Here is a 27559-nt window from a genome sequence, read left to right as displayed (position 1 = left end):
AATTTGTTGAACTTTTGTGTCATTGAACATTGAACAGTTTCACTACTCAGTGGAATAGAGGCTCAGTTTTCTGAATTCATCTTAACAATGTTACTAAGCAATTCAGCAGCACCTACCACAAAATGTAAACATGAATTAACAGTAAAAAACTGCTACACACAACTTATTCACTGCCATTGGCGAGTATACTTGTCAGTTACGTTTTTGATGCTACGCCACTTAAAACTTGACATTTAAAAAAACTTGACCCTTGCATCGATGTAATATTTTAGATAAGTCATGAGCCTAGCTTGTGAGAACACTGGGACAAATCGCCATCTTTTTGTGCAACATACTTTCAGTAAATTTGTTAGCTGCTTCACCCAGTTTTTCTAATCTAATACAAAATCTTATCTAGAACTAATATTAACGGTATTAAACTTTTCTTCATCTGATTTGACCACACCATAATGATTTTTTGTACGTTGTACTAAAGTTACCTGCACGGTTTTTAAGATCTTTCTTTATGTACTGAATCATTTTGTCTGCATTCCAGCAGACTCCAAGTTTTACACTTGGTGCATGTCATAAATAAAGTTGCCTGGCAGCTCTTAAAAAAAATCTTAGGTTAATGTGAATATATATGTATTGTTTCTCTGGATTTGCCCTTAAAATTTCTTTTAATTCAGTTGGAAACTCTAGTTTCTTTTGAAATACACCGTAATAGCCGGGTAATATTGTTCAATTTTGCTCCAAAATTGCCTCTTCGGTGTATAAAAAACATGTAACCGTTCTCACATGAAATTGCACGGCTTTCATGTTTCGCCCCATGGGCTGACTTTGAACAATAATAAAACACAATCAAGACAAAAACGAATTGTGTTTAGCTTTTGGGATGTTTACGCATTGCAAATCATCCGACGGCGATAAAGTCAAGACTGGAGTGTGAGTTCCATTATCTCTTTTGATTTTCAACCAGGCAAGAAACTCAAGCACTTTTCTCCACAAAAAAAAAAAAACAAAAAAAAACTAAGTTGTTCAATATGAACAGAACCTCTAGCACACCCTGCCAGTCTTCTTCTAATTTTAGCATATAACACAAGTGGAGTCATTTCAATCATGCTATATGCTGTTTGTTCCTTGGAGAAAAGAGGAGACGAATGGATTCACAGTGTCAGAACTAAGAATAAAAAAAAAAAAAAACCCACAAATCAACCCATTTTATTTAAAGCCAAAATGTCATTTTAGCACTCAAAGTGCACTCTGCGATGAAAGGTTCTCAGTAGAAATTGTTTGGAATTCTGTCAGATTTGACAACAGTATAACACACACACACACACACACACACACACACACACACACACACACACATATATATATATATATATATATATATATATATATATATATATATATATATATATATATTATATATATATATATAATAAGCGCCAGGTCCCAAATGGGTTTATTTGAACGGCAGTTTGTGTTCAAAAGTTTCTAGGTTTTGTTAGACTTATACATCACTAATACGCTATAAAGGCCAACTTAAAAATATCATACCAAATAATAAATGGGCATCAATGCAATAACCTCATTAAGCTTTTATTTTGAATTTTTTCTTTTTTTTTTTTTCCCCTATGGTTGTGTTCAGATTAGCATGAGATTTCCAAGTCTTCAGTTGCTGCTGACGTTAGGACAAGACGTATGGTGCATTCAAATGCAGTCAGACATTTCGAACAACTACAGATTGAAATGCCATTACTCCAGTAAATACAGAATAGAATAGAACAGAATGCAAATAAATGTATTCTGTTCGATTAACAACTGTAATAATAACAATGACACTGGCAACAATGACAATGTTAATAATAATAATACTGACAATAATTATTATTCATAATATCATGTTGTTGTTTAATCCTCTTTCTCCTAAATTGTCACCCTTCAGTCCGCAAGGGCCTGCATGTTTACCAGGTTTTTCTTTGCAACTCACCTGATTCAATTGATTAGCTCATCAGCTAGCGCTGCAGTAACTTCATAATGATCTGATCATTTGAATCAGATGTGTTGCAGGGAAAAAATTTGGAAAACATGCAGAACGCAAGCCATCGCAGACCGGAGTTCGATGCTCGAGTAGTATGAAGGTTACTAAAAAATGCGCCTGGTCCCCGGTGAAGTATTCACAAAAGTTGCCTGCACAGAATTGAAAATGATGTTATGTTATGCGAGGACGACATGTTTGGCCTTCACTTGCGTTCAGTCCATAAACGTCCTCTTTAATTTAGCTGTAAACACAAGATTAATAAGGGCCCCTGCTCCTGATCCACAATTTGCTTCATCTGCAGTTAGGTAAATAACACCCTCGTTTATGTTGACAGTATTTGATTATTTCATTCTCCTTTGGTATTGGAATTAGAGTTAACCGCATGTTTCGTCTTTGCCGCTTCACCGATTGCCTATGGATGCTCACATACTGCATACATGTTATAGATTTAGCGGATTCCAAACGATCAATTCTTAGAGGGCGGCCAGTGCGCATTGACATGAGTCCACAAGGAGCTCAAGAGCATTATATTCCCACAGATGCTGTGAGTGCAGCCTACGCTGATGGAGCCACTGTTGTTAGTGGTAATGACAGAGAGAAAGCGGCCCAGGTGAAGCTTAGCGGCGCTGTATCGTGTTCTGGCAACGTGCACACTCAGCATGCCGCCACATCTCCCATGTAGGGCGCAGAAAAAGCAACACAGCACATTCGCGCGGTCGTTAGCAGAAAAAAAAAATGCACAGTTTGCTGCACAACAATCTTGATCATGTTAGTGCTAAAAATAAAGCCAGGCAGGACTAGGTTTGCAGAATTACGGGAATGCTCATAGCTGACAAGTTAACATCTTACATCCTGAAAGACTTTTATCTTGCACTTTCAGATCATTGAAAGCACATTCCAGTTATTGATTTATATTTTCTTTGTGGCTAAAAACAGACGGACGTTCTGTAATCATACACTATTCATGGGCATGACACGAATACCAAAAGTGAATAATTTATGTCCCGCCGTAAAAATATTTATATTTGCCAAGGATATTGATTTAGACTGTATATATAATACACAACCAAACAAAATGTCAAATTCATCTTATATTACTCTTAAAAATGAATGGCTAAAAATCGCGGGTTTGCTGGTGCCAATCCTCATTGTCATTGGGCTGCAGCCGGGGTACCCTAAAAGTGCTGGCCAATCGCATAGCACACGTAGACCAACAACCATTCAAACTCACAAACACATCAAGGGGCAAGTTCGGCTGTACAATATACTTACCATGCACATTTTGGGAAATGTGTGAGGAAACCGAAGCTCTAGAGAATACACAAAGGGGCACGGGGAGAACATGCAAACTCTGCACAGGAAGTTCTGGGCCGGATTCAAATCCACGACCTCCGCAAGGGAAGCGGATGTGTTGACCAGTCCTGTGATTTGGCAAGAGAATGATAAAGAGTTGAGCCTTTTTCCAGTTTAATTTAAGAAGCTTAAATATAAATGTGGCTGCCTTTAAAAGTTACTGGAAAAGAATCGCAAGTTTGTCGCAGACGTTCAATCATCCTTCACATTTTTGCGAGTGTGGGAAATTTTGAGAAATTACATTTGCAATGTTGTACGAGCATCTTCAACATGGCGCAGTGTTATTTGTAGCAACATGACAGGCTAGCACTTGTTTCCCCGTCCATTTTGGAAAGAAAGGAGGAGAGAAGTGAAGCCGCGAGCCCTGTGGCAAAAGTCTCTGTGCTGCAGAAAAAAAAAAAAGAGAACTCGAGGGAGGAGGAATTCGATGGCGGTGGGAGAATTTCAAAGGCAGGAGGTCAAGAGCACTCTATTTCCAATCTTAACACTCGAAATGGCTCCTCTAACCTATATCAAGAGGGCGTTTCTCACTGAGGATAACCTCATGGGGAAGAGCAAGTGAAATAAGGTGCAGAAATAAAGGATTTCTCCATACTACGTGGATCTACGCAATCTAGATTGACACGCCTATGTCCGTTTTGTGCAACCTCTCAGACTCAATGGAGCGCATATTTGCCGGGCTCATGTAGAGTGACGCGCCAGATGGTTTGTTTGCGCTACCATCTGGGAACGAGACAATGGGAGCAGCACAGAAAAAGGTTACGTTCCGTCTATCACATCGATTTGCAGTCAAGTAGAGAAGTAAACTACTTACAGTGAGTCAGCGCGTCTTGTTATACGTGGACAAATCTTTCTATCAGGAAACATCCTTAGCCATGTGCTCAAGTTCCGAGGGAACTGCCGTGGCAACTTGACTTTTTATTTTCTCTTACCCTTTGTGCGGAATTGTGACCATTTTGGGGTCATTCACTTCCACGTCATTCTTGCAGCGTTTCGGTCAAGGGATGGAACACTCCTGGTTGTTTGATAACTAAGTGGTCGTGCCATGTTGAACTTTGAAATTTCAGCTTCCTAGTGACTTCCGATGCCCTCCCTTTGACGTAAAATGTCTTCAACATAAAACCAAAATACCAAACTAGGGTTGAAACTTGAGTTGTGTGTAGATATGTGTTTGATGTCATCTATTTTCATATTAAAAATACCTCAACTACAACTCAGCTACAATGGATCAATTTGACCCAACTTTAAAGGGACAATGTGTAAGATTTAGACAGCAGGTGCTGCATTTCCCATTGTTTGTAGCTATAACAGACATGGCAGCCTCTGGAGTCGTGCCACCACCCATGTAATATCATTTAATGATAACTAGACCTACAATTATATTTAAAACATACTGTTGGTTGTTAAGAACACATTTATTTGCAAGTTTTTGAAATTTATAATCATATAATTTATTCCTTTTGAATGAAAAATGGTCTAAATCTTGCATAATATATTTTAAATATATTTTCAACAGAAAAATATACGCATATGAATTAAATTAGGCACATTGGCGAATTATAGTGTTTTGAAAAATGTGCTCGAAGCTCAAGTAATGCCAACAAATGCAACAAATGCGTGACCCTTGATTGGTCGTTACCTATGTGATGTGATTTTGAGCTGACAGCAAATAGCAAAATGGCTGCCCCCTGAGATAGATAAAAACGGACCTTAATTTGTTTTCCACAAACAGTATAATCAAAATTGCATATTTCAATTAGTGGAGCCACACAGAATGCTTTATTGTTAATGAATTCAATTTTATAATCTTATCATTTCTACGGCCCGGGGTTATTTCAAGACGCACTCACTTTTTTAAACCAATTAATCAGCACATAATAAGGTAGGAATTGGCTACGATGTACTATAATTCCCTAAGTAAACAAAGCACATATTCTAAACCACTTCAACTTTTTGAAGTTGTTTTAATACTAAATAGTTTTGAATTTTACTTGAATAGTTTTCTCAAGAAGAAATACTACTTGTAGTGTTACACTGGATTACACTCTGCTTGCTACAATTTCAAGTTATTGCTTGGACGATGTATTTTGATGAGTTAGACTTCCTGTCACATGACTCTGTTTCACTCGGTTTCACGTGACATTTGACTCAATTTCACTAGACAAACAGAGCATCTTGAAACATATTAATCGAAACTACCGCGATCATTATTTGAGACACATTTTTGGCTTCTCTACCTACCTTGAGGGGAAAAAAAAACACAAAAAAAAACAGCTCATATATGATTGTTCTATTCTCTCTCCGGTGTGTGTTTGCTTCATAAAAGGTTAGACCAGTCGGAATCGCCAAACGTCTTGATAGACAATTTAGTTTTGTAATTCTGTTCCGTTCGCTGCTCAGAGCCATTTTATCGAAAAATCATGAGAGGGGGAAAACATGACCTGTATTTATAATTAGGCCGCCGCTGCTCTCTCATTATGAGGCAGCTTCTTCCTCCCATTTATTCTGAGCTTTTAAAATGAGAGTCTGTCAGGGCATGCTGGGTGATCAATTCCAACGTCATACATTATCTTATATTACATTATCCATATTTATAGTTTTTATAGATGCTTTTTTTCTTATTTTCATTTGTGTCACTGTCATCAGTTTTGAAGACTGCAAACATATATGAGCCAAGCCACCCCTACTAGTCTGGCTTGGATGGTCCATTTTTAACTAATCTGTTGTTTTTTTTTAGTATTTTTTTAAACCGGCGATATCTCAGCTTGTTTTTTTTAATTTCATCCATTTTTTTTGGGACACAATCAAAAAAAGAAATAAAAAATCTTCCAAAATGCCCCTTAGAAATGGGGAATATGGCCACACCCCCTACATCTTGATGTGCCAGATCAGGGACCCGACACAGTTTTTCTATCGGATATCTTTGTACTTACATTGCTTATAAGGTCCCAGGACAGTTAGCTTTGCTGGTTATTTAGCTGCGAGAGTTAGCATTCAGGCCAAAAATGCTGCTGGCTGGCTGTAATAAAAACGTCAGGGTTAGGGCTCAGGTAATGACCAATTACAGCTCACCGGTTTTCCGAGTTTGGTATGTGACGCAGGCTGATGAAAAACAAAAATACAACAATCAAATGGATTGCAGATAAAAGGATGGACAAGATTCTCCTGTTCTGTTTTGGAGCTTGCAACCCTTCAGATGGTGCAATTGTTGACTAACTTTCACAAACTAATGTGTTATTCTTGGCAGCAAATTATTTGTGGCCAAAAAGTATCATTCTAATAGAGATGCAACACATGTTGGATGTCCTCTGTTTACTGTGCGCCCTTCTTGTTGTGGTTGAAGTCATTGGCAGCAGACAAAGTGTCACAATATTTAACAGAGCTGACATGGCACATCTGTTTGATTCCAAAGTTGGCTTCCATACGCCTGTTGGCAGCAGATAGTTTGGTACCTTCTGTGATTGCCATTGAGCCCGGCACAGTTGAAAACAGCCTTTACGATATTGATATTGGTGACACAAAGCACTGGTAGTACGGCGCGGTTTCGCTTCGCAGTTCTTAATCTGAAAGGAATTGAGATGGGAGTCACTGGGATGGAAGCATCTGCCATGCGTCTCGGCAGATTTAGCCGACTTACGGAACCCTCCGAGCCCCTACGCTTGTTCTTCCCATTCCCTCTCATTTCCGCAAAATGTACGACTTTGAATGCAGGAAGAGTGAAAGCGGGCAGGACACACGCTTAACACTTCATTTCCTTCGCTCGCCCGGGAAACCGTCGGCCTCTCAAGTCTGCTCATTAGTAATTCGTCAGGCGGGCGAATTGGAAAGTAAACAGCAAATTGGGAAGAAATGAGGTCGCTAGATTCAGGGATGGCACCTCATCAGAGCAAGTGCAAAAATAAACCCGCCGCAGCTGGACAAAAACCTCTCCGCACATTATGCGACCGGTCGCCTCCCTCGAGAAGGCAGCAGCTGTTCTCCATTTTCTTCCCCTTTATTTTCATTTCATACAGTTCCTTGTGATATATGAACATCTGTCGGTAAAAGCGGGAAGAGATGAGTCGGCGGGGGCAAAGACATGATTTGGCGTCATTTCCCGATAAAACCCCAGGAATGACAAAACGACACGTATTTATTCCCTCTCCCGGTTACAGGAATAGGACGGGCAAAACACGGCCTCACCCTGATAAGGTGATGCTCTTTTTTTCTGTGAACAGCTTTCCTCACTTCAGCTGCAATCTTCACAGTCGCCTCGCAACGCTTTCATCGCAGCCAACGAGGCGACACCCGCAGTGAGACATGAATACATTATGACACCAACCAAGGGTGACGGATCAGTCGCAATGGGGACATACCTTGGAAACGGCTGTCTTATTCGTCCGGTAATAATGCTAAAGTGTTAATGGGAGCTGAGGTGAGCTGAGTCTTAATGGGGGCCCGCTTAATACACGCTGGAGGTATTTACCCGATGCCGATAAACAGTGCAATAGTCTTGTTGTGTCCTTCTGGACGTTGTGAACTTGTGAAGTAGCGCCGACTCAACTTCCCTCGCCCTTGTTTAGTAAATGCATGCTGATAACCAGGCGAGATTCCCGAGCTATTGAGTCCATGGTGTGCAACACCTCGAGTGAATTTCCCTACCTCTCGATTTATGCGGAAAACCGTGGCTAACGGTCAGAGATTTTGTAAGGATGCAACCCATTCTTCAGCAGTAAAATGGTTATTTTTTTGGAATATACATAATTTGATCACCTCGTTATTTTTGACGTACAATTATTATAGTATATTGAAACATTTTTTGCCACTTCCTGTCACCTGAAAATGACAAGCTCAGGTAATGACCAATTGTGGCTCAGCTGTTTTCTCGGTTTGGCCATGTGATGCTCCCAAGCTGAGCCGTGATTATTTACCTGAGCGCAAGTGATTTCTTTAACTTACTGTTATTTTTTCTCAAAAACGTCAATAAGATATAACCTATTGAGAGTGAATTACTTGTATGAATAAATTCAACTTTGTGACTACTATATTTCTATTGACGTAAGCCGTACAGATACGCGCTAGTTTTAAGGCATTGGTGCGTTTGAGGCCAGTTGTGTTTTCTCGCTTTTACTGACGTAGACCTTGAATGATGCAAGATACTGTATCCCTCATTGTATTGTAGGTTTTTTTTCAGTGTATTATCATGCTCTTATTGTGTGATAACATCATTGTGATCATGCTTTCCCTCGGTGAGCACCTTTTGGGTCAGTGTGCTAGCTTAGAGTAGATAACATCGCTTGACATTTACATGCATGAGCACGGAGGAGTCACACAGCGAGCACCTGTCATCGACAACCTCGGAGCCGCTTGGAATCGTGTCGGGGGCTCTTCTCGCTGCATTATTGGACTCCGCTAAGGGAAAGGAATCTGCTCGCGCACATTCCCATCATACATTATTCCAGCAGAACAGATGACTGCAATCTGTCAGGGTGACTCGCTTTAATGTCCTTCCCCTTAATGTATTTTTGGCGAGTGACTACATAATAAAATAACAACGAAAAAAAACAAACAAAAAAAAAAAACACATGCCTGTGCCCACTGAGGTAAATCCAAGGAAAACAGTCAGTGGTTTCTCATCAATAAAACCACAGGGTAATTAGAGAAAGCACTTGAAAGCCAATTTGTGACTTGACAAATGATCAATCTTCATCTGTGAGGCAGCCGCAGTTGCGTGAAGCGGCGACACTGACGGATTTGCTGGCAAATCACGCAAACCCAGAACCCTATGAGAAATGTACCTGTCCTTTTTATACTTTTAGACATAGCTGATGAGCTGTAGTGTAATGTTGTTGAGATTTGTCTTGCTCTCGATAGTAAGCTCAGGACTACTTTCCGTCTTGGCGTCACAGGCATTTTAACCCGGTTTTGTCTTGTACTTGGACAGAAAGGACTTTGGATTTCTGTTCAAAACAAGTTGAGATCACTGTTGAGATCGGGTTTTTGCCAAAATTGGAGTTTCTGAAACATTGAGAATACCTTTGTTTACCTGCCTTAGCGAAGGGGGTTGTGGATACTCACCACAGCAATAAAGGAATCGGTTTCACTTTTTCTTAAAAAAAGGCATTTTGTTGCCTCTGAGTTTTGCTCCGTTTACACAATGAAGGGGAAATCAAATTTGGCTCCTTAGTAAATAGTGTTAAAATTTAGGGAATTACTGTTTAAATTACTGTATATATACATATACTGTATATATACATACTGTAATTTACAGTATGTGACTTTTTTTTTTCTTTACCATTTTTGGTTCGATAATTATTGCACATCCTTGAAATCTACCACAATTGCATTGCGCCATGTGGGCTATATGGTACACCTGGTTTTAGCAAATCTAAATTAAAGTCTACATTTTATCACAACATTTCCAGATGCTTTAACCATGTCTCCATTTTTATGCTGAAGGCAGTCTACTTTCTGTCACCAAATTACCAGATGCATCAGCTCAGTCTGCCAGAACATACAGCGAGGCTCAATGCAGTCCCAAACACAGTAATTTAGCACACAGCTAAATCCTGTCTAAATCCCCTAAATTGCTGTCTCATCTCTAATCCAAAATTTCTGGATGAGAGCCCAATTTGTTGTGCAAGTTCCATAGTCACTGGCTAGGTGGGAAAGCACCAAAGTCACTCTATAATGTTCATAATCAATGGTTGTGCTGTAAAATTCATTGTACATTTTTTTTTCTTCATAATTTGTTGTAGAAATTCCATCATTTCTCATCAATGTACAAGCTTCCTTGTTTGAGGACGAATTCAATAGACACTGATGTCATAATGCATCATCACTGTTCTGTATGCACTCCCCAGTATAAACAGCATTGTACAAGGTCCATCGGTACCGTGTAACCTCCGTGTTTGGTGTAGATTTTCCATGACTGTTACATGCGTAGTAGTAGTGCATTGATGATTAATAAGCATCATACTTCAAGATACGGTATATGAGTGCTAGACTCAGTCCATAGTCACTCAATAAGCTTCACAGTCGCTGCATCCTTCGACCTTCATTTCTGATTGTCAGCTCAAAAGAACTGTAACGTTGAGTGCTTGTTTCATTCACAAGCTCTGGTTCTAAAGTAATAGACTTGAGGAACAAAAATAATTAAAGCTTGGCAATGTTTTTATTTCCCTTGCTGCCAGTTCTCTCACGGAGCAAATGAATTAGGTTTTTTTTTTTCCCCTCATGCGATATTTTACTGCCTTTGTGGTGGCCAATTTATCTGCATAACAGTGAAAAAAAAACACACACACAGCTCCAGCGCATCCATAAGCGATTGATCTCACGCTGTCTCTGAAATCTTATTAATTAGTTTGCTTTATGACAGAGACATTCCCGCCTTTAAGAACCATCTCATAAACTGCCTGTGTGCCGTCGCTGGTAGGGGGGGGGGGGGCAACAATCTTATAAGCCTTGCAGCGACGCATTCATGGCCAAAACTTAGCAGTGGATACCTCCCTCTCTCTTCTCTTTTTGTAATAAGTCTGCTGCCAGGTAAATTGGAATAACTGTGACCATTAGTGAATTAGTTTGCTCTTTAAAATCGGCCATTGATCTCTGAGCTGAGCTGATTGGTTGCTGACCAGCCAGGGGAATTTAATTATCAAGTGTGCTGCTTGCTCAGCCATGTTTTGTGAAGGTCAGGGTGCCATCACAGCCATTTTTTTTTTAAATAGCGACCATGTCTAGAGACTGTGATGGGGGGGGGGTCGGTGGGATATGGAATCCAGTACAAATGAAGTTAGCCACGGCTGGTCCTCGAGCTGTTTCTTCCCGGCAATTGCAAGTGGCAGACCATTACCACGCCTTTCCGCACACGCCTGCGAACTGTGCGATCATCGTTCTCGGAATTCAGATTTTCATTGGGTTATCCCCTCAACTGGGCCCTTGAGAGGTGACGCATTGAGGTTATTACGTCGGCCGACGAGCGAATGTTTTTGTGTTTCCAAAGGCACGTTGCCACCAAGAAGTACCACTGAGACTTTTTTTTTTTTGTCTTGCAATTATTGGACAACAGGCGTTCCTTCAGTTGATTGTCCTTCAATGTTCAATGTGAGGAATTTTCTAGAGGGTGAATGTGAGGAGGAGCAAATGAAACTATGTGTTTACTGGCTGTAGCTCCTACTAGAGCCCCAGCAACCCGTTGGCCCTGCGAGGCAAGACAGGCACAACAGGGTTGCTCAATTCATTGAGCGGCTTGCCCAATGACAGGAAGTTCAGTTTTTTGAATCTTGGTTGGTGTTTTTTCTTTTTTTTTATTCTTTTTGCTCTTGCTGCTGTTTTACCTGGCTGCTATGCTGTTTTTTTGTTTGTTTTATCAGCAAGGCTGACTTTTTGGCGCATTAACCTTGGACTTTAGTGGTTTATACTGGGTCAAAAGACTCACAGTATTGTAAACCTTTGTCAACTTTATCTCTGGGGTGTCCAAACACAATCCTTGAGGGCCACTATGCTGCATATTTTTGGTACTTCTGTCCTCCAACCCACCTTATGATCAAATAACCAAATGATCAGCTGAACATGCTGATGAGCTAATCAATTAAATCAGATGTGTTGGTGGACAGAAACATCAAAAACACGCAGATAGTGGCCCTCGTGTACTGGGTTGGTTACCTATGCTGTATGTGCTTCAATCATGGTTAGAAGTTAATTTTAGAAAATTTGAATTGAGAAAATGATTGCACAATGGCCACTTGAAACCAAAATGACAGACTTCCTAGTTCCTCAGTTTGAAAAATGTAGGTGAGCCCTGCTCTATATGTACACATGGATTAACACTTAAGTGTTTTCTCCGTGCTTCACATTTGGCAGCAAATGTACGTTGGCTAAAGGGGGCAAACACTCCAACGGGCAGAATGTTACAAGCACAGAAATGAGGCAAAAAACAATTGGAAAAAATGCAAACACGTTGGTAAAATATAGCAAAAGAACAGAGCAATAAAAAAAAAATGAAATGGACACAAAACTTCACAAAACAAGTGGTTAAAAAAAGCACATCAAGATTAAAACATCGAAAGACAAACAAATAAAAATCGCAAAAGATAATCAATTAAGCAAACACTAAAAAAAGAGAACAACATTACAAAAAACACATTGAGATTAATTAACCTGCAAACAGAGAAAATATATCAAAAGAAAACCGTTGCCAAAAAACAGATACACAATCACAAATATAAAATAAAAGCAAACTTTCAGGCGACAACCGCCTGTTATTTTTGTGCAAAATGACAAAAATAATCACACTATGATTAAAACACACGCATACAAAAATGGAAACGCATTGAAAGTAAAATTCTGCTAAAAACTTACATGCAATCACAAAAACAAAATCAAAGCAAACTCAAAACTGTAAACATAAACACACACCAAGATTCAAACTGATGAAAATAGCGAAACCAAAAAAAAAGCTGTTAAAAAATAAACAAAAAACAATATTAACAATGGAATTGCCTGTCATTTTTGTGATTGCATTTACTCTTTTTTTCTTTTAAAAACAATATGAACAAAAGAATTGCCTGTCATTTTTTGTGATTGCATTTTTTCTCTTTTTTTTCTTTTAACCCCCGTGCAATATTGATCTCTTATGGGTACTTTTCTTCCACATCATTCTTGCAGTATTTTATCTAAGGTATGGCACATTCTTGGTAATGTGATAATTAAGTGGTAACTTAAACAAGTCGCCATCTGGGTAAAATTTCAGCTTCCTTTCAATGCTTTCATTTTGATGTGATGTAAAGATCAAAGGGTAGGACAGAATACGTTTTGTTTCTTTGCTATTTATTTTGTTATAAATGTATTTCCTTTTTTGTAATCATCCTTTTTGCCTGTTTTTTTTTTTTTTTTTTTTTTGCATTTTGCTTGTTTGTTAGCCTCCTTCCTGTGTTTGCACCGTCAGCCGCCGTACAATTGGGCAAAATGATGCAAATTGGCAGTTTCTAGTGCCTTTGTTGTCAAAGGAAAATTCTCCATTGTCCACGGGAAATGACGAAAAAAAACATTCACAGTGTTACCGATTTAGCATCAAGATAAAATATTAGCACTTAATATTCAGTTTTCTTCCAAAAAATGTCTAAAATGGCTGCCTTAAACCATATATATATATATATATATATATATATATATATATACACACACACACACAGACCAAGCCCATCTGGGGAGCTTATGTCCACCGTCACTCCTGTGTAATATGGAGCAAGATTGAGGAAGGAACCTCAAAATATGGAATCATTTGGCCTCAAAACAGGGGCGGAGCCAGTGTTCCGGCATCCCTGGTATCTCGCCTGTATCCCCCAAAAGAACTCAGTCTCCATTCATCTTTCTCCCGGCTGGGATTCAGAATTCAAATAGGGAGAACAAGTCAGGCAATTCTGATGAAGTTTTTTGGAATAAAGAGGGACACTTTTAGGCGGGCACACAGGGGGAGAAGATGGGAATTGATTGACAAAGCGAGTGACGGGACCAGAATGGAAATTGAATCCCCTTGAATGAACCTGAATGGAGGAGGAGACGCCTCATGAATAGGGCCGCTTTAAGACAGGCGACGGAGGAAACAAGCCCTCCCTTGTCCTGTCTGCTTGATTTCCTGAAGCAGACATCCTCCCTCCTTTATTTTTTATTCAACGCGATCCACTGAGTGCAGCTTCCACTTTTTCTTCGCCGTCTCCTCTCGTCTTTGCTAATCCACTCTGCAAAAAGCTGTAATCTGCAAACAGCACAAGATGGCCATTATTTACAACATGCCGCCAGGCTGTTTTGTGAAACGCATATCAAATCTGGCCTCGGGATGTAAACGGGAGCTGGGGGGGAAAAAAAAAAAAAAAACAGCAAACAGAGAGAATCGATGGATCAATATTTACAGAAGCGTGCTTGATTAAGTGGGCTGTTTAATGTTCTCAAACAGACTGATTTCGAAGATGAAAATGTTGAAAACTTTGTGGTCATAGTTTTTTGTTTGTGTGTTGGGCATTGGGCGTAATTAAGAGTAAGGTCGATTGGGTGGAAGTAAACTAATTCTTGGTTAAAGCAAAATGGGGTGCAGAAGGGCTGTTTATACACTCTTACCTAGTTAGGTAAAAACATTGAAACAAATATGAAAAAAGATGTCATTATGGTATAAAACGTAAATACGTATAATGTTCAGGAAAAACAGTTTTCCCAAATTACCATAGTTTCCGCACTATAAGGCACACCGGATTATAAGGCGTACCTTCAGCAAATGGCCCATTTTTTTCCATATATAAGGCGCACCGGATTATAAGGCGCATAGAATAGAAGCTACAGTTATGGCTCCAACTATGATTCTGTTGAACTAAAATCTTTTTAATCAAATTGCAATCAAAAACCTTAATATATGTTGTTTTGTTCGTTTAAAAACTGTTTCTGGATTAATTTTATAAAATCGTGCTTTCTTTTACAAAAACTGTATAAACGTTTTTGCACATTGTCCCCATAGAAATTGCTTCAAAACTGGAGCATATACTTTAAAGCATATCAAAATTTCAAACAGTGTCTTATAAAAATTTCAATAGGAAAAAATACATTTATATCTGATATACAGGAGTAAAAATGGCACAATTTATATGGTGACTAAGATATTTTATTTCTTCGTTCCGCAAAAATGAAAACTTCGCGTTTATTTGCTATATAAGGTGCACCGGAACATAAAGCGCACTGTCAGCTCCTGAAAAAATTGAAGGCTTTTAGGTTCGCCTTATGGTGCGGAAAATACGATAATCACATTCTTCAACAACTATTTTTACAAAGCTTGCGAAAGATGATTCGGGTAAAATCTTAGAATTGACGTAAAGTCTTTAATTGTTTCAAAAGCTGCTTTGATAGCTTTCTTAGGTATTTGAATACTATTTGTCTTCTATGAAAGACAACTACTGAAACAACATCACTGAATCGGACTCATCCTTATAACATTTTTTCTTGTAGTCTTCACAAAGAAGCAATTTTCAAAACTTCTCACTTAGAGGTTTAGTCACTTTAGCAGTGTTTGCAAGCTCCTGTGGTACGCCAGAGATATTTGATCTTGGCTTTGCACCTTTTTTTTTTCCGTTATACCAATGTGCCATCAAAATTCTTTTTTAAGTAAAACTACATAAACCGCTATCTTTGTCTGTCAGTGTGCTCATGCTGTGTGCTCCTTCCTCTATGTTTGGTTGCAAAGCTAGAGGTTCAAAGGCAGAACATATGAGTTAACAGGTTTTTTATATATATATATATATATATATATATATATATATATATATATTGTGCCATCCTGCAGCCACATTTTATTACCCCCTGATCTGTACTCGTGGATGCGATTTTCAGTTAGATGACCTCCATCTAGGTGTCCTGCAGGTTTGCAGATAATTTGGCCGTCCTTTGGATGGCATTGAAAGACCCTGCCGACATCTAACAACGGTCCTCAAAGGAGCAAGGAAAGCACTATTTGGATACCAACGTGGCATACTTCCTGCTGGATGTGTGCCCTTGGTGTATCACTGCTTCTCATTGTGAAAGTAATTGCCAGAGAGGTTTTTTTTAAATACTGAAAACATACACGGAGAACACGGTATATTTCGGACACTTGGAATCACTGTATATTCATCCGCTCGATCTTGTGTATCCTGATGAATGTATTTTTAGTGGTACCCAAAACTCACCCGGTAGCACCCCCTGGGAACCAAAAAAAGCACATGACTCAAGAATTTGGGTCAAGTTGTTATTTCTTCACACGGTTTTTGAAAATGTCCCACGTTCGAACTTGAACAGGTTGCCAAACATTATTTCATTATTAATGTGTTGGAAGTAGGTATGCGCTAATAACCGTTTTGGCCATATTGCATAATGTTAAAACTCAAATGCAACTGCAATGTGCGGCGGGAGCCTCCTCTCATTGTGTATCGTACCGTATGATACACAATGAGAGGATGCAGCAGCCAATCATATTAACCATAATATTTTCTTTTGTACTGAGTGTATACATTTCATTTCAGTTTTTTTATTATATATAAAAAATGCAGATTCGAGGTGGAAGCGAGCACGCTACACCAATGAATATTAGCGGCAGTGTTAGCTTAATCGGCATCCATTTTACCTGGCTGTAAAGCAAGGTTTAAAGAGTCATGCTGTACAACTATCTGCAGAAAACGCGGCATGGGATGAACACCATTTCAAGGCAGCGGGAGGTATAAAGATCTTAATGCGCCGACAGAATCGTGTCTGTGGAAATAAGACGGGAGGATTTATTCTCATCCTGTGACCATATGAATGTAAATGTACTCACGCCAGGAGGTTTGAGGATTCAAGAGAGAAATGATGCGGTTGGTACCTAAAATTTCAAAGCCCCTAGGTGCACCACAGTCAAGCTCGTCGAACCGTCATCAGTTACAAAATGGATAGTAGCTGTACAAACCATCGGGACTTCTGTATAAATCTACAGTATATATTCATCAAAGATTTTTATTGAATACATGGTTATCAGAACAAAAGGATGCTATATTCCAAGTTCCCATAATTCTGCAATTTTTTGCTGCTCTGTCAAAGTTGATAAGGAAAAATATTTTTATTGTATTTATTTATTTTTTGTACACCTCTCATGCTGTCTACCATGACATAATGTCATTACTTGTATATAAATTGCATTTCAGGTCATGTCAAAATGTATTTTTAGTATACGCTGCTGGCCGCAAAATATGGATGGTGGACCATAAATGGCCCCCGGGCTATATTTTGGACACCACTGCTTCAACGCTTAAATACAAAAAGTATTTGATTAATTTAGTGCTGGATTGCCTCAAGTTATTGATTAGCATGTAAATACCTAAAGTAAGTGCCTAAAGTAATCAGTTACCTTAGTTACTTAAGTAATAAAGTCATCTACTACTTTAGTGCTTAATTAATTACTTGGAAAAAAAAATAAAAAAGGACATTATTAGTAAGTAATATCGGTTTGAATGAGGAACTTTAAAGTTCCGTTTAAAGAGTGAGAAAAGTAATCGCTCTGGTGTCAAAAGATGTATATTTAAAACATGTATTGTCTTAAAAAAAAACAACTGAAAGGCTCTTTTGATAGCAAATTCAATATTCTCTTCCTTTGCAGTACTGCAATGTATGTGAAGAATTTTTACCTAAAATAGTAGTATTGTTTTTTCACTTATGATGAAGGATATTTCTTAATTGTGCTATCAAAGAGTGATGTGCAATCCCATTCTAAGTGTGTTAGTGGTATTTAATGTTAGGTATCGAGTTGTTCATCATCTACTTAGTGGGAACAGATTACGGCCATTATACTTAGTCTGTTCTTTTACGATGTTATTGTCTAATAAAGCATGAAATAGGAAAGATTTCACACAGCCTCACTTGATAGCGCTCTGTCGGCCATCCCCTCCCACGGCCAAGGGGCACAGCTCTATTGGTGCGATTACGATTTTTTTTTTTTGTAATTTCTTTTATCGTTAACTAAGTAGCTTAATTTAACTTGCGAGAGAATATTAATTCAGGAATTTTACACTACGGGGACGTCTTGTATTTTAGTGTTCGGAGGAGCAAAATTTTGTACATATTCTCATCTGCTCAAGTGACAATACATTCTTCATTGTATTCACCGCCTGTAAGATTTTTAAATTATGTATTCACTTTCCAGAATACACTAAGGATTTATTGCTGCTGTATTCTGCCATGAAGCTCAGAACTAAAACTGAATGTGTAAACTGTAATGCAGTTGTTTATATATTTTTTTTTCCAAGACATTCCCGAAAGCCTTGCCCTGAATAGTTTGTAAAAACATACTCATATGTGGTGTTATAATGACTTGGCATTTTAAGAGCAATAATATTGACACAAGGCTGTCAGTTTTATTGATGCTTGATGCAAATTTCAAATCTTGTAAAGTTAAGGGGCTCACAAATATGTGTAAATTTGCATTTTTTAGAATCAATTCATTCAAAATTTGCCTCATGGATTTTTTTTTTATTGTGGATGGTGAATGCCGAGTGCAGCAGTGACTATAAATAAGAGCATTATAAAAATTGTATATGTATGCCAAAAATTGCATCCTCTTTTAAAATAACAAAAAACATTTAAAAAAGCAATACTTAATCAACTTGACAAGCACTGTTGAACCAGAGCAACAATCTCAACCTCTTAACACTGTTATCTCATCCGTAAAGCTAAAGCTAACATGCTAACTGCTTTCATGCTCAAGCGAGGACTCCTCCGTTGCACGTCATTTATGACGTCCGATTGAATTGCAGGGCGCTCGTGTGAAAGCACCATTATTGTTTTTTTGAACAATTACCCTCATGTATGGCTCACATTGTCATCTAATGATTGTCTTTCTCTTCACATTCCCTCCCCTTCTCTCTTTTATTCTCCCTCATCAGGTCTCCACATAATGGAGCGAGAATGAACAGAGAGCGGCTGAAAAAAAAGCATGAACTGGAGGTTTATTGAGGTCATCTGCTTCCTGTTTATATGGGACCATATAACAGTTCAGTCTTCCCGCCAGGACCAATTGGCCACTGAGCAACATGTCGCCAAGCAGTATGACTGGCTCATCTCCGACCGCGGACCGTTCCACCACTCACGCAGTTATCTGTCCTTTGTGGATAGATTCCGCCAAGGATTCACGACCAGATATAAAATTTATAGGTGAGTGTTCGCTGACACCGCGCACTATTTTCAGATAGCACTTGCAAAAAGCCGAATGTACATTTTTAACCTACTAAGTATGCATTTTTCATTATAGCGTGTTGTCGCTCCTTATTAGAAATTGATGAGGCTTCTTGCTTACTTTGAACGCAAAAAAAAAAAATATTTTTTCTGACAGGCAGAATAACAATCGGAAAGTACGTGGACTTTACCATGCCGAAACACCCTCCATAAATAGAGGGCATTTATACCTCTATTTTTATAGCCCTTAAGTCCAAAAGCGCCTCGCAGCATTTCATTGCCTTGCCTCTTATGCAACCCACTCACGCCCACATCCACACGCCGGTGATGATGGCAAGGTGCAAAGCAGCTCGTCAGGAGCTCTGAAGGGTTCGAGGTCTTGCAAAAGGACACTTGGGCTGTGTCGGAGGAAGAATAACTTTGGCTATTACGTACAAGATGGTCACGATGATCTCCTGAGCTGACCGAGCCTTGGCGAAAGAACCTACTGCTTTAATTTAGATGTTAATGCCAATCGTCAGAGATGAGCATCCACACACATGCAGTAATCAGCTACTAAAGACGAGACACAAATCCCACGAGGCCAGATGTCCCAGGAGATTATGTCCATGAGAACTAGATGGAAGGTGACTACATGAAAATTAACAATCTAGCGTGAACACAAACAGGAGATCGTTTGGTATTACCATGCGATATTTATGTGAGTATTTGGTGAAACCGCATTTTATACGCAATTTTCTCCAAAATGCAAATATTTTAAAGCTTGAAACTGTCAAAAAGCTTAAAATGAAAGTGAATATCACACTGCGAAAGTTTCTTTTGCGTTTTTCCCAAAATGGGCGTTAACAAAGTTATAGGAAAGTTATAGGAAAAACAAAACAAATGAGATTTCGACTTGCTTTTTGGCACGTTTCTCTGTGCACATTGCACGAAAAAAAAGAACATTTCCCCATATATATATATATATATATATATATATATATATATATATATATATATATATGCCTTTTGTATGGTTGTCAAAGCCCTTACAATTTACTTTCATTTAATGAGACTAATAGTAGACGCTTGACAAATGAGTACACATTTGCTAAAATATAATCAATATCTGTAGGACTACACACAGAATTGAAAGTAAACAAAGTTTAATTTATTTCATGTACAACTGCATCTCAAAGTCTGGTGCACACGTACTCTTTCCCTCTGTCGCTTGCAAACTCACAAAGCGTAGAAACACCCGAGTCCGAATATTGAACTGAATTTTGACTGTTTCACTCACTTTTTTTGGAAGGTTGCCACAGCGCCTGCCTGCTCGCCTTCTGGTTTTCTTACCCCTTGCATTGTCACACGTAGCAGTAAACAAGACATTTGCATAATATGTTTCTCGACTTGAGCGAGGATTGTTGCGCCCGGCATGCGATTCTCGGAGGTGAGACTTCTGAGCTGACGTTCGGCAGACAGGGTGCAGAGTTCTGCATGGGTTTATTAAAACACAGATGTTGTTTGCACGGAGGGAGACATTGGGAAATGTTGCTATGCCCCTGGTGTTGTCTCCTCTTGACAAACCATTTGTAGCTTTAAATTCAGCCGTCAATGCGGGGTACGCCTTCTCCTATTACAAAGCAGTTGAATGGAAAAAAAAAAAAGTTTGGGGGATTTTCTCATCTGCCAAAGCAATATATAATTTAATCTGTAGCTGTTAAAGTTTTGAAGTCGTATCGATCAATCGAGTAAATGTGATATGTTTGGAAATTGGCTTTGAAAGCTGAGAGATAGCAGAGTGCAAGGGTGTTCAAAAACAATGTCCGTGCAATAAGATACCACTTCCTGTTTCATAGATGGGACCACAGAATGCTTAAAGAAACAACAACAACATGAACATGACATAATTCATTGAAGAGTTCGGTTCTAGTGATTTCCTTGCAAACTTTTGCATGCCTTTATTTTGTTGACTTCTACGTAAATTCGCAAATTCGCATTTCCTTTAGTGATGTAGCCATTTAGCGGATGAGAATTAATGCTCTATGGAATCATATAAATATTGAATCTGGAGCAGGCACAGCGATCAATCAGTATAAAACAAATAGATTGCTCCAGCATTACTGAAGAAAATACAAAACACCAAGCTTGTTCTTATGTTGTTAGTATCACAGGCTACTTTCTGATTCATAAAGGGTGATGCAAAAAAACAGGCACCTTGCAAATCTTGACTCAAATATTAAAACAAAAATAATGTGTTTATGCGTAATAGCTTGCATGCTAATTGCTGTTTCACAAACACTGACAATAGGATTATACTGTACTGTCATTGGTGCTAAATATGCGGCTCGGTGAAAAAGTGGTTACATTGTCTGCCAAGTACCGAGTTCAATTCCAGCTTGTTCTGGCCTTTCTGTGTGGAGTTTGCTTTTTCTCCCTGTGCCTGGCTTCCGCCCACACTCCAAAAACATGCATGGCAGGTGTATTGGACACCCTAAATTGTCCTTGGGTGTGATTGGCTGCGTGAATTGTTGTTTGTTCCTGTGTTCCCTGAAATTAGCTGGCAACCAGTTCAGGGTGTGCCCCACCTGCTCCTGAAGGCAGCTGGGATAGTCACCAGCAAGCCAGCGACCCCAGTGAGGATACGCGGCTATAGGAAATGGAGGGATGGATGGATATTGGCTAGCATGCTAATTACTGGTTTACAAACACTGATGATTGGAAGATCCTGCCATTGATTTTGAATAAGGGAATGAATATTGTGATCAAAATGGTCAATGGTAAAAGTGACACATACTTAGATCAAAAGTACGTAATAAAATCCACACAACACTACTTGATTTTGTTGGTGTTGGCCATTATGACAACTATGGTAACTAACTGCCATTGAACACATCTCTGGAGCAATGAGTGCTGGCTGGCTTACATGATGCAATCATCGATAAATTAGCTGAAGTCAACAAACAAAATGAAGGTTTGTGTTTCACACTTTGTTGCTCAGTATGACTGCTGTCAGCATGCACACCACGACCATGGAAACAAATTGCAATGAGCACTCTCAACTGGCCAACCCACCGGTGCAAATTGACTGGTGGTGCTAGTTGTGTGTTGGAGTAGCAGATCAGTGCATCCTCAAGCAGCGCTGAGGAAACAAACGAGGGCCTCAGCTGCTGTAGTGTTTTGCTGGAATGAAGCCTCCACCACAGCGCGCGCTCTCCTCTAAGCGCCAATGAGCACTGAATAGCTTTGTCAATTTCCCCGGAGACTGTCGGCCGCGGCGATTTCGAGGTGGAAAGCGGTCGAATCAGATTTGCAGAGCCACAAAAACCTTCCATCCTCTCTTTTTTTTCCCCCTTTCTTCATTTTTCTCCTTGGCGTCTCATATCTCAAACGATTACTCTCGAGGCACAGCGCGCGGACAATGCCAACCTGATCAGTGACAAACAAATCCGGCCCATCTCTAATAACGTGGGCGCAACGCCTAATTCCGAAGATAAACACAGCTTAAGGAGGTGCCAGCCTCTTGTCTCTTTCTCTGAAAAGGTCAGTGGCTGTCTGAAGGGGGCCAGCGAGGAGCCACAGGGCACCAATTATTCTCTCCCCCTGCACTTAAGAATCATGGGGAAAAAAAAAAAAATTCCCAGGCTTGAAATAATCATCAACAATGTCGATTGTAATCTTTAAGCTGCTGAGCACATTTCTGGGCGATATGGCCAAAGAAACTAAAATCTAAATTTTGAGCAGTAATTCTGTATGATTATGATTTTGATCAATTTTTAATTGAAATAATAAACCAGAGAAACATTTATGTAAATGCTTCACTTGTTAAAAAAAAAAAATTCTGTGGTAAATATTTACACAACAATAATGTATACTGCTTTTAAATCAGTTTTAACGTAAACTTAACAATCATAGCTTCTGCATAAGTTGTTTGAATGCCACAGTTAACTCATTCAATCCCAAAGACGTAATTTTACGTAATCTTACGTATCTATATTCTTTAGCCATACTGCAGTGAACAGCCATCACAGCACTTTTTGATGCCTGCACGTTTCACGTAGTTTATTTATTGAATTTTATGTGTCTTGTCATGATTATCATGTTGGATTTCATGTCAATCATACTTACTCATGTTGCATTTCGGTAGGTTACATTTGATAAAATATCTTCAAAGTCAGTGGGTTTTAAAACAGACGTATACCACTTTCCCGTGTTTTAAACGTTACTTTTACGGTTCCTCGTATAAGCGGATCAAATGCGTTAGCAATCGATGAAATTCAGTTTCATACCCGAGTTTCTTGTCACAGAGCCAGTTTTCGTAATTACTCTTTAACACATGTTTGGTGCATTTTTAAGAAGCGATGTACAGATCCTGATCACATGATGAGAAATAGGACCCGATCATATAAATTTCAGTAGATCGAATTATGATAAAGAAGGATCGTGGTTGACATTTTTTTAAATTTCCTTTTAGGTGCTATTAAGTAACAAAACAACCCAGAGGTACACAAATATTGCTAAAGGGGGGAAAAAAAGTATACATGCACATTTTATTCTACACAATCTCACACAATGCAACCCGTTAGGGAAATGTTCTCTTCTTGTAGGAAAAAAAAATATGGATGCACATTTTTTCCCTCCTGAATTGCCAAGGCAACTGGGAAAAAAAGACTTTTTAAGTATATTAAAGCTCTTAAAAGGCCTCATAATTACTTGACCTCATAATTATACCTGCAGAGTGAGAACAATCTTTAGGCTAGACTATCCATATTTTGTCACAACTCATGTCAAGGCAATGCATGGGTCTAACATGAAGCTAATTACAGAGAATAAGAATCCCAATTAAAAGCATGGAATAGAATAGGTTTGAACACGGCTATCGTTGCTAATGTGCAGGCAATTTTCATTCTATAATTTAACATGATGATAAATATGATCTGGAAGGATTTGTAAGCCCCTGAAAACGGTGCAGTGAAATATCCATTGGCCCAGTTTTCCATTTTAAATAAGCTTTTTCCTCTCAGTAGATTATACTCCTCCTCCTTTATGGTATCACTGAAAACAGTGTGCTTTTAAATAAAGAGAAAGATTGGTTGCTTTATTTGATATCTGATATCTTTTATGCTTCTCCGCAGGTCATTAGGCCGCTGGCATATTTAGCGGATTGGACGGCAGACGCTTCAAAGAGAGCAATCAATCAGAAGTGTGCATTTTCATAAATATTTTTCATGTCTAAATAACATCCTCTACCTCGCGTCTTTGATTACAGTACAATGCGGGATTGAGGCCTTCAGAATGCATTAATGGCCGCCGGATTTGCATTTATATTGGATTTTGGCGTGGCGCGTGCGAGAACCTGAGATGGAACAAACAAAGAGCATCGTATGAAACACATTGGTAGCCCATAATGGAGTACAAGTCGGAGAATGAGCGATTCTAGTCGGAGCAAAACAGGCTGTTGAGATTGAATTGCTAAACGAATCATACATTGGTACCATTGGCACACGTCCACTACTGAGAGCTTGCCACAGGGAGAGACAAATTGCATGTTTATCAATAATCAATACGAAGCATGGTAAAATTCGATCGACTGAGCTCACTGGTTTTGGTTTATAAGCTGCAAATATTAGACGTAATGTGCTGCCTCCTATGGGTCGCATGCATGAACCCGACAATGGCTATTATTAGCAAAATCCAATTGTTCAATTTGTATGTCTTCCCATTGGTTGTACTTTTGATGCTTTTTAATCCCATTTTATGTGAGCGTCACGCTAGCAAACCTGTTAGGCTAATGATCATTTTAATAATGTTGTCCTTCACATACAAAACAAGTTTTGTAGGTTGTTTTATTTAAAAACAAACGTTAAAAAGGATGAGAAATGGGAACGTTTCTTTTTGAGAAGCAAGGATTGACGATAGATAAGCTACCGCTTGTGTAAGTAAAAAACAGGGAGACAGAATTCGTCGATACACTGTCAGCGGTTTGTTAAACAGAAGAAATAGTCAAACGCACAAAAACAAAATGATGGCAACCACAGTCGAACAAAAGAACCAAACTCACATCTGCTCACATACAGACTAAATGGCCGAGTATTTGAGAAAGTTAAACCCCTCTCGTGTCAAATTTATTTACAAGTTCACTTTGAATTAAATAACCTCCGCTTTGAAGCATCCCTTGCATTTGGGAATTAAAACTGCAATGCATTGTCTAAAATTATATAATTAAGAACACGATGATGATGATACCCCAAAACACCCCCTTAAGCAACTCCGTTGTCGCAGACTTAATTACTGGATCACAGTGACAATCAAAAACCCAAAGCCAGTGGCTAGCAATTAGCATAAATCGCCGGTCAAAGTGTTAAGCTGCTCATTTGCACATTGTTAGCTCCGGGTGAGTCGCTGCGTGCGACTTTATCGGCGTTGACGTGTCACAAAAAAATGCAAGTCCACTTAAATTGAACTTCTCTGGAAGTTTCCTCGCTTGTATGTTGTGTAGATTTTTTAAATATAGGCGTTTTTAGAGTACAATAAACCCTCTTTTGTCTCACAATGGGAATATATGAAATTCATATATCTACACATCGAAATAATAGAATTATGTGTGGTAAATATACGTGAATAACAAATACATTGTTCCCTGATTTTTCACGGTTAATGGGGACCTGAAAATTGAACGTGAAAATTGAAAGCTGTGAAGTAGAATTTGCATTTGTCACAATATCACAATGTATCTTAACTTGTTCATTTAGAATGTCATTTTAGCTCTTAATTATTTAACCCGTCTTTTTTTATCGTTACAACAGCACTAAAAAATATTGAGAATTAAATGAAATTTAACAGTATGTACTCTCTGATAGGTCCTGAAGTTACAAAGCAGCCCCAAACCGTCACGCAATCACATGCCTTTTGTTAGATGGAACAAGACACATCTTCCCCAAAAAATTAAGCCTTCGTTTCGTTAATCAATTAAATATTTTTTGAAAGTCTTGGAAATCATAATTTTTTTTTCTTTTTTTCAAAAGTAAGACGAGCCTGTATGTTCTTTTTGGGCAGCTGTGTTTTTTTGCCTTGAAACGCCATAACCATAGATACCATTTTTCAGTCATAAACACTGACCTTATCTGAGGTGAGGGACACCTGCAGTTCTTTAGATGTTGTCCTGGGTTTCTTTGTGAGCTCCTGGATGAGTCATTGCCGTGCTCTTGGGGTGATTTCAGTATGCCGGCCACTCCTGAGAAGGCTCACCACTGTTTCATGTTTTCGCCATCGTATATGACGGCTCTCGCCATGGAGTCCTGAAGCTTTAAGAATGGATCCCTCTCACACGACACATATTGAAATGCGCCTCCTGCTGCCCAGGTGCTTGATTCAATATGTTGTGACATATGCCGTTATACAAGCATATTATGCACCGCGCTAACAGAACATTTCCTCGGCATTGTTAATTATGCCTAATCAGTCCGCAGATGAGCCTTGAATGAATTATCCGCACTTCTCATTTACATATAAAAACTTCTCTTGCTGTGCTCTCTGATGTTAACTTTTTATACCAAACACACTTGAACATTTACTCTTTTTCCTTCTTTCATTTTTCCCCTCGGTTGACTGCATGCTTTTATTTTATTTTTTTCCTTAGCCGACTACAACAAGGTGCACCATTTGTCTCGAATCGGCGTATTGCATTAGCTAGGATGAGCGGTCTGTAATTGGAAAGCTGATTTGATGGAGTCTGCAATTTTGCCGCGGCCATGTTTAATTCAGCAGGTGTACTACGGTGGTAGCCGCGGGAAGAGAAAGCGACAGAGCAGCGGCGAGGTGACAGGAAGTCAGGATGGATGAAACAGACTGAGGAATAGAAGAATACAAAAGGGAGCGGTGGGGGTTGGTGTCCGATGAGGCCATTAGAAGATGGGACAGGCAGTTGCTAAAACTGTGTGTGTTGGGGGGGGTACAGTAAGTGATGGAGACATGAAAGCAGGTTGGTTGTATTTAGCATGAAACAGGGCTGGGGTTGGTCGGTCCGTCGGTCCATCTGTCCTGTTATAAGGAAGACTGCAGTGTTATTATAACGTCACTGTTATTGCAAGCACAATCACATAGTTTTTATATATATATATATATATATATATATATATATATCTGCAGTAAAATTTTCGCAACTTCCCGTTTGTGGACAAAAAGCCCCAGCTGTAGGCCGACTTATCGTCAACAAGGAAAGGGGGCGGCTAATTAGCGATGAAACAGGGGAAGGCGAAAAGGAAAGTGCCAGGGTTAAGCGGCGACTAATTCACCGCGTGGGTTGTTGCCACCCTCCCGCGAGACTGTGGCAATCTCCACAAGAGCAAGCCAGCACTCAGAGGAGGAGACGTCGGCCTCGCTGTCGACGTCGTCTCACATTAGCCGCTTAATCTGTCTAATATAGTAAAAGAGCATCTGAAATGTACATGTAATAATATTTTTAAAAAGCTGTCGGGCCGGCCATGAAGTTAATGGAGTTTATGT

The 27559-nt window shown here is 39.2% G+C and overlaps 1 protein-coding gene across 2 annotated transcripts in view; it reads left to right on the top strand.

The window, feature by feature from the left end:
* brinp1 (BMP/retinoic acid inducible neural specific 1) overlaps positions 1-27559 on the top strand; it is a 126325-nt gene that overhangs the window by 12153 nt on the left and 86613 nt on the right. For both annotated transcript variants that reach the window (XM_088435644.1, XM_088435645.1), the window contains one exon: positions 18787-19054. In XM_088435644.1, coding sequence (XP_088291770.1) covers positions 18837-19054 — 218 coding nt within the window. In that variant the 5' untranslated portion in view covers positions 18787-18836. The remainder of the gene's footprint in view (positions 1-18786; positions 19055-27559) is intronic.

The sequence above is a fragment of the Hippichthys cyanospilos genome, chromosome 15 (assembly GCF_059441005.1).
Source record: "Hippichthys cyanospilos isolate Australia breed blue-spotted pipefish chromosome 15, RoL_Hcya_1.0, whole genome shotgun sequence".
NCBI lineage: Eukaryota > Metazoa > Chordata > Actinopteri > Syngnathiformes > Syngnathidae > Hippichthys > Hippichthys cyanospilos.
This window is presented reverse-complemented; position numbering and strand designations above follow the sequence as displayed.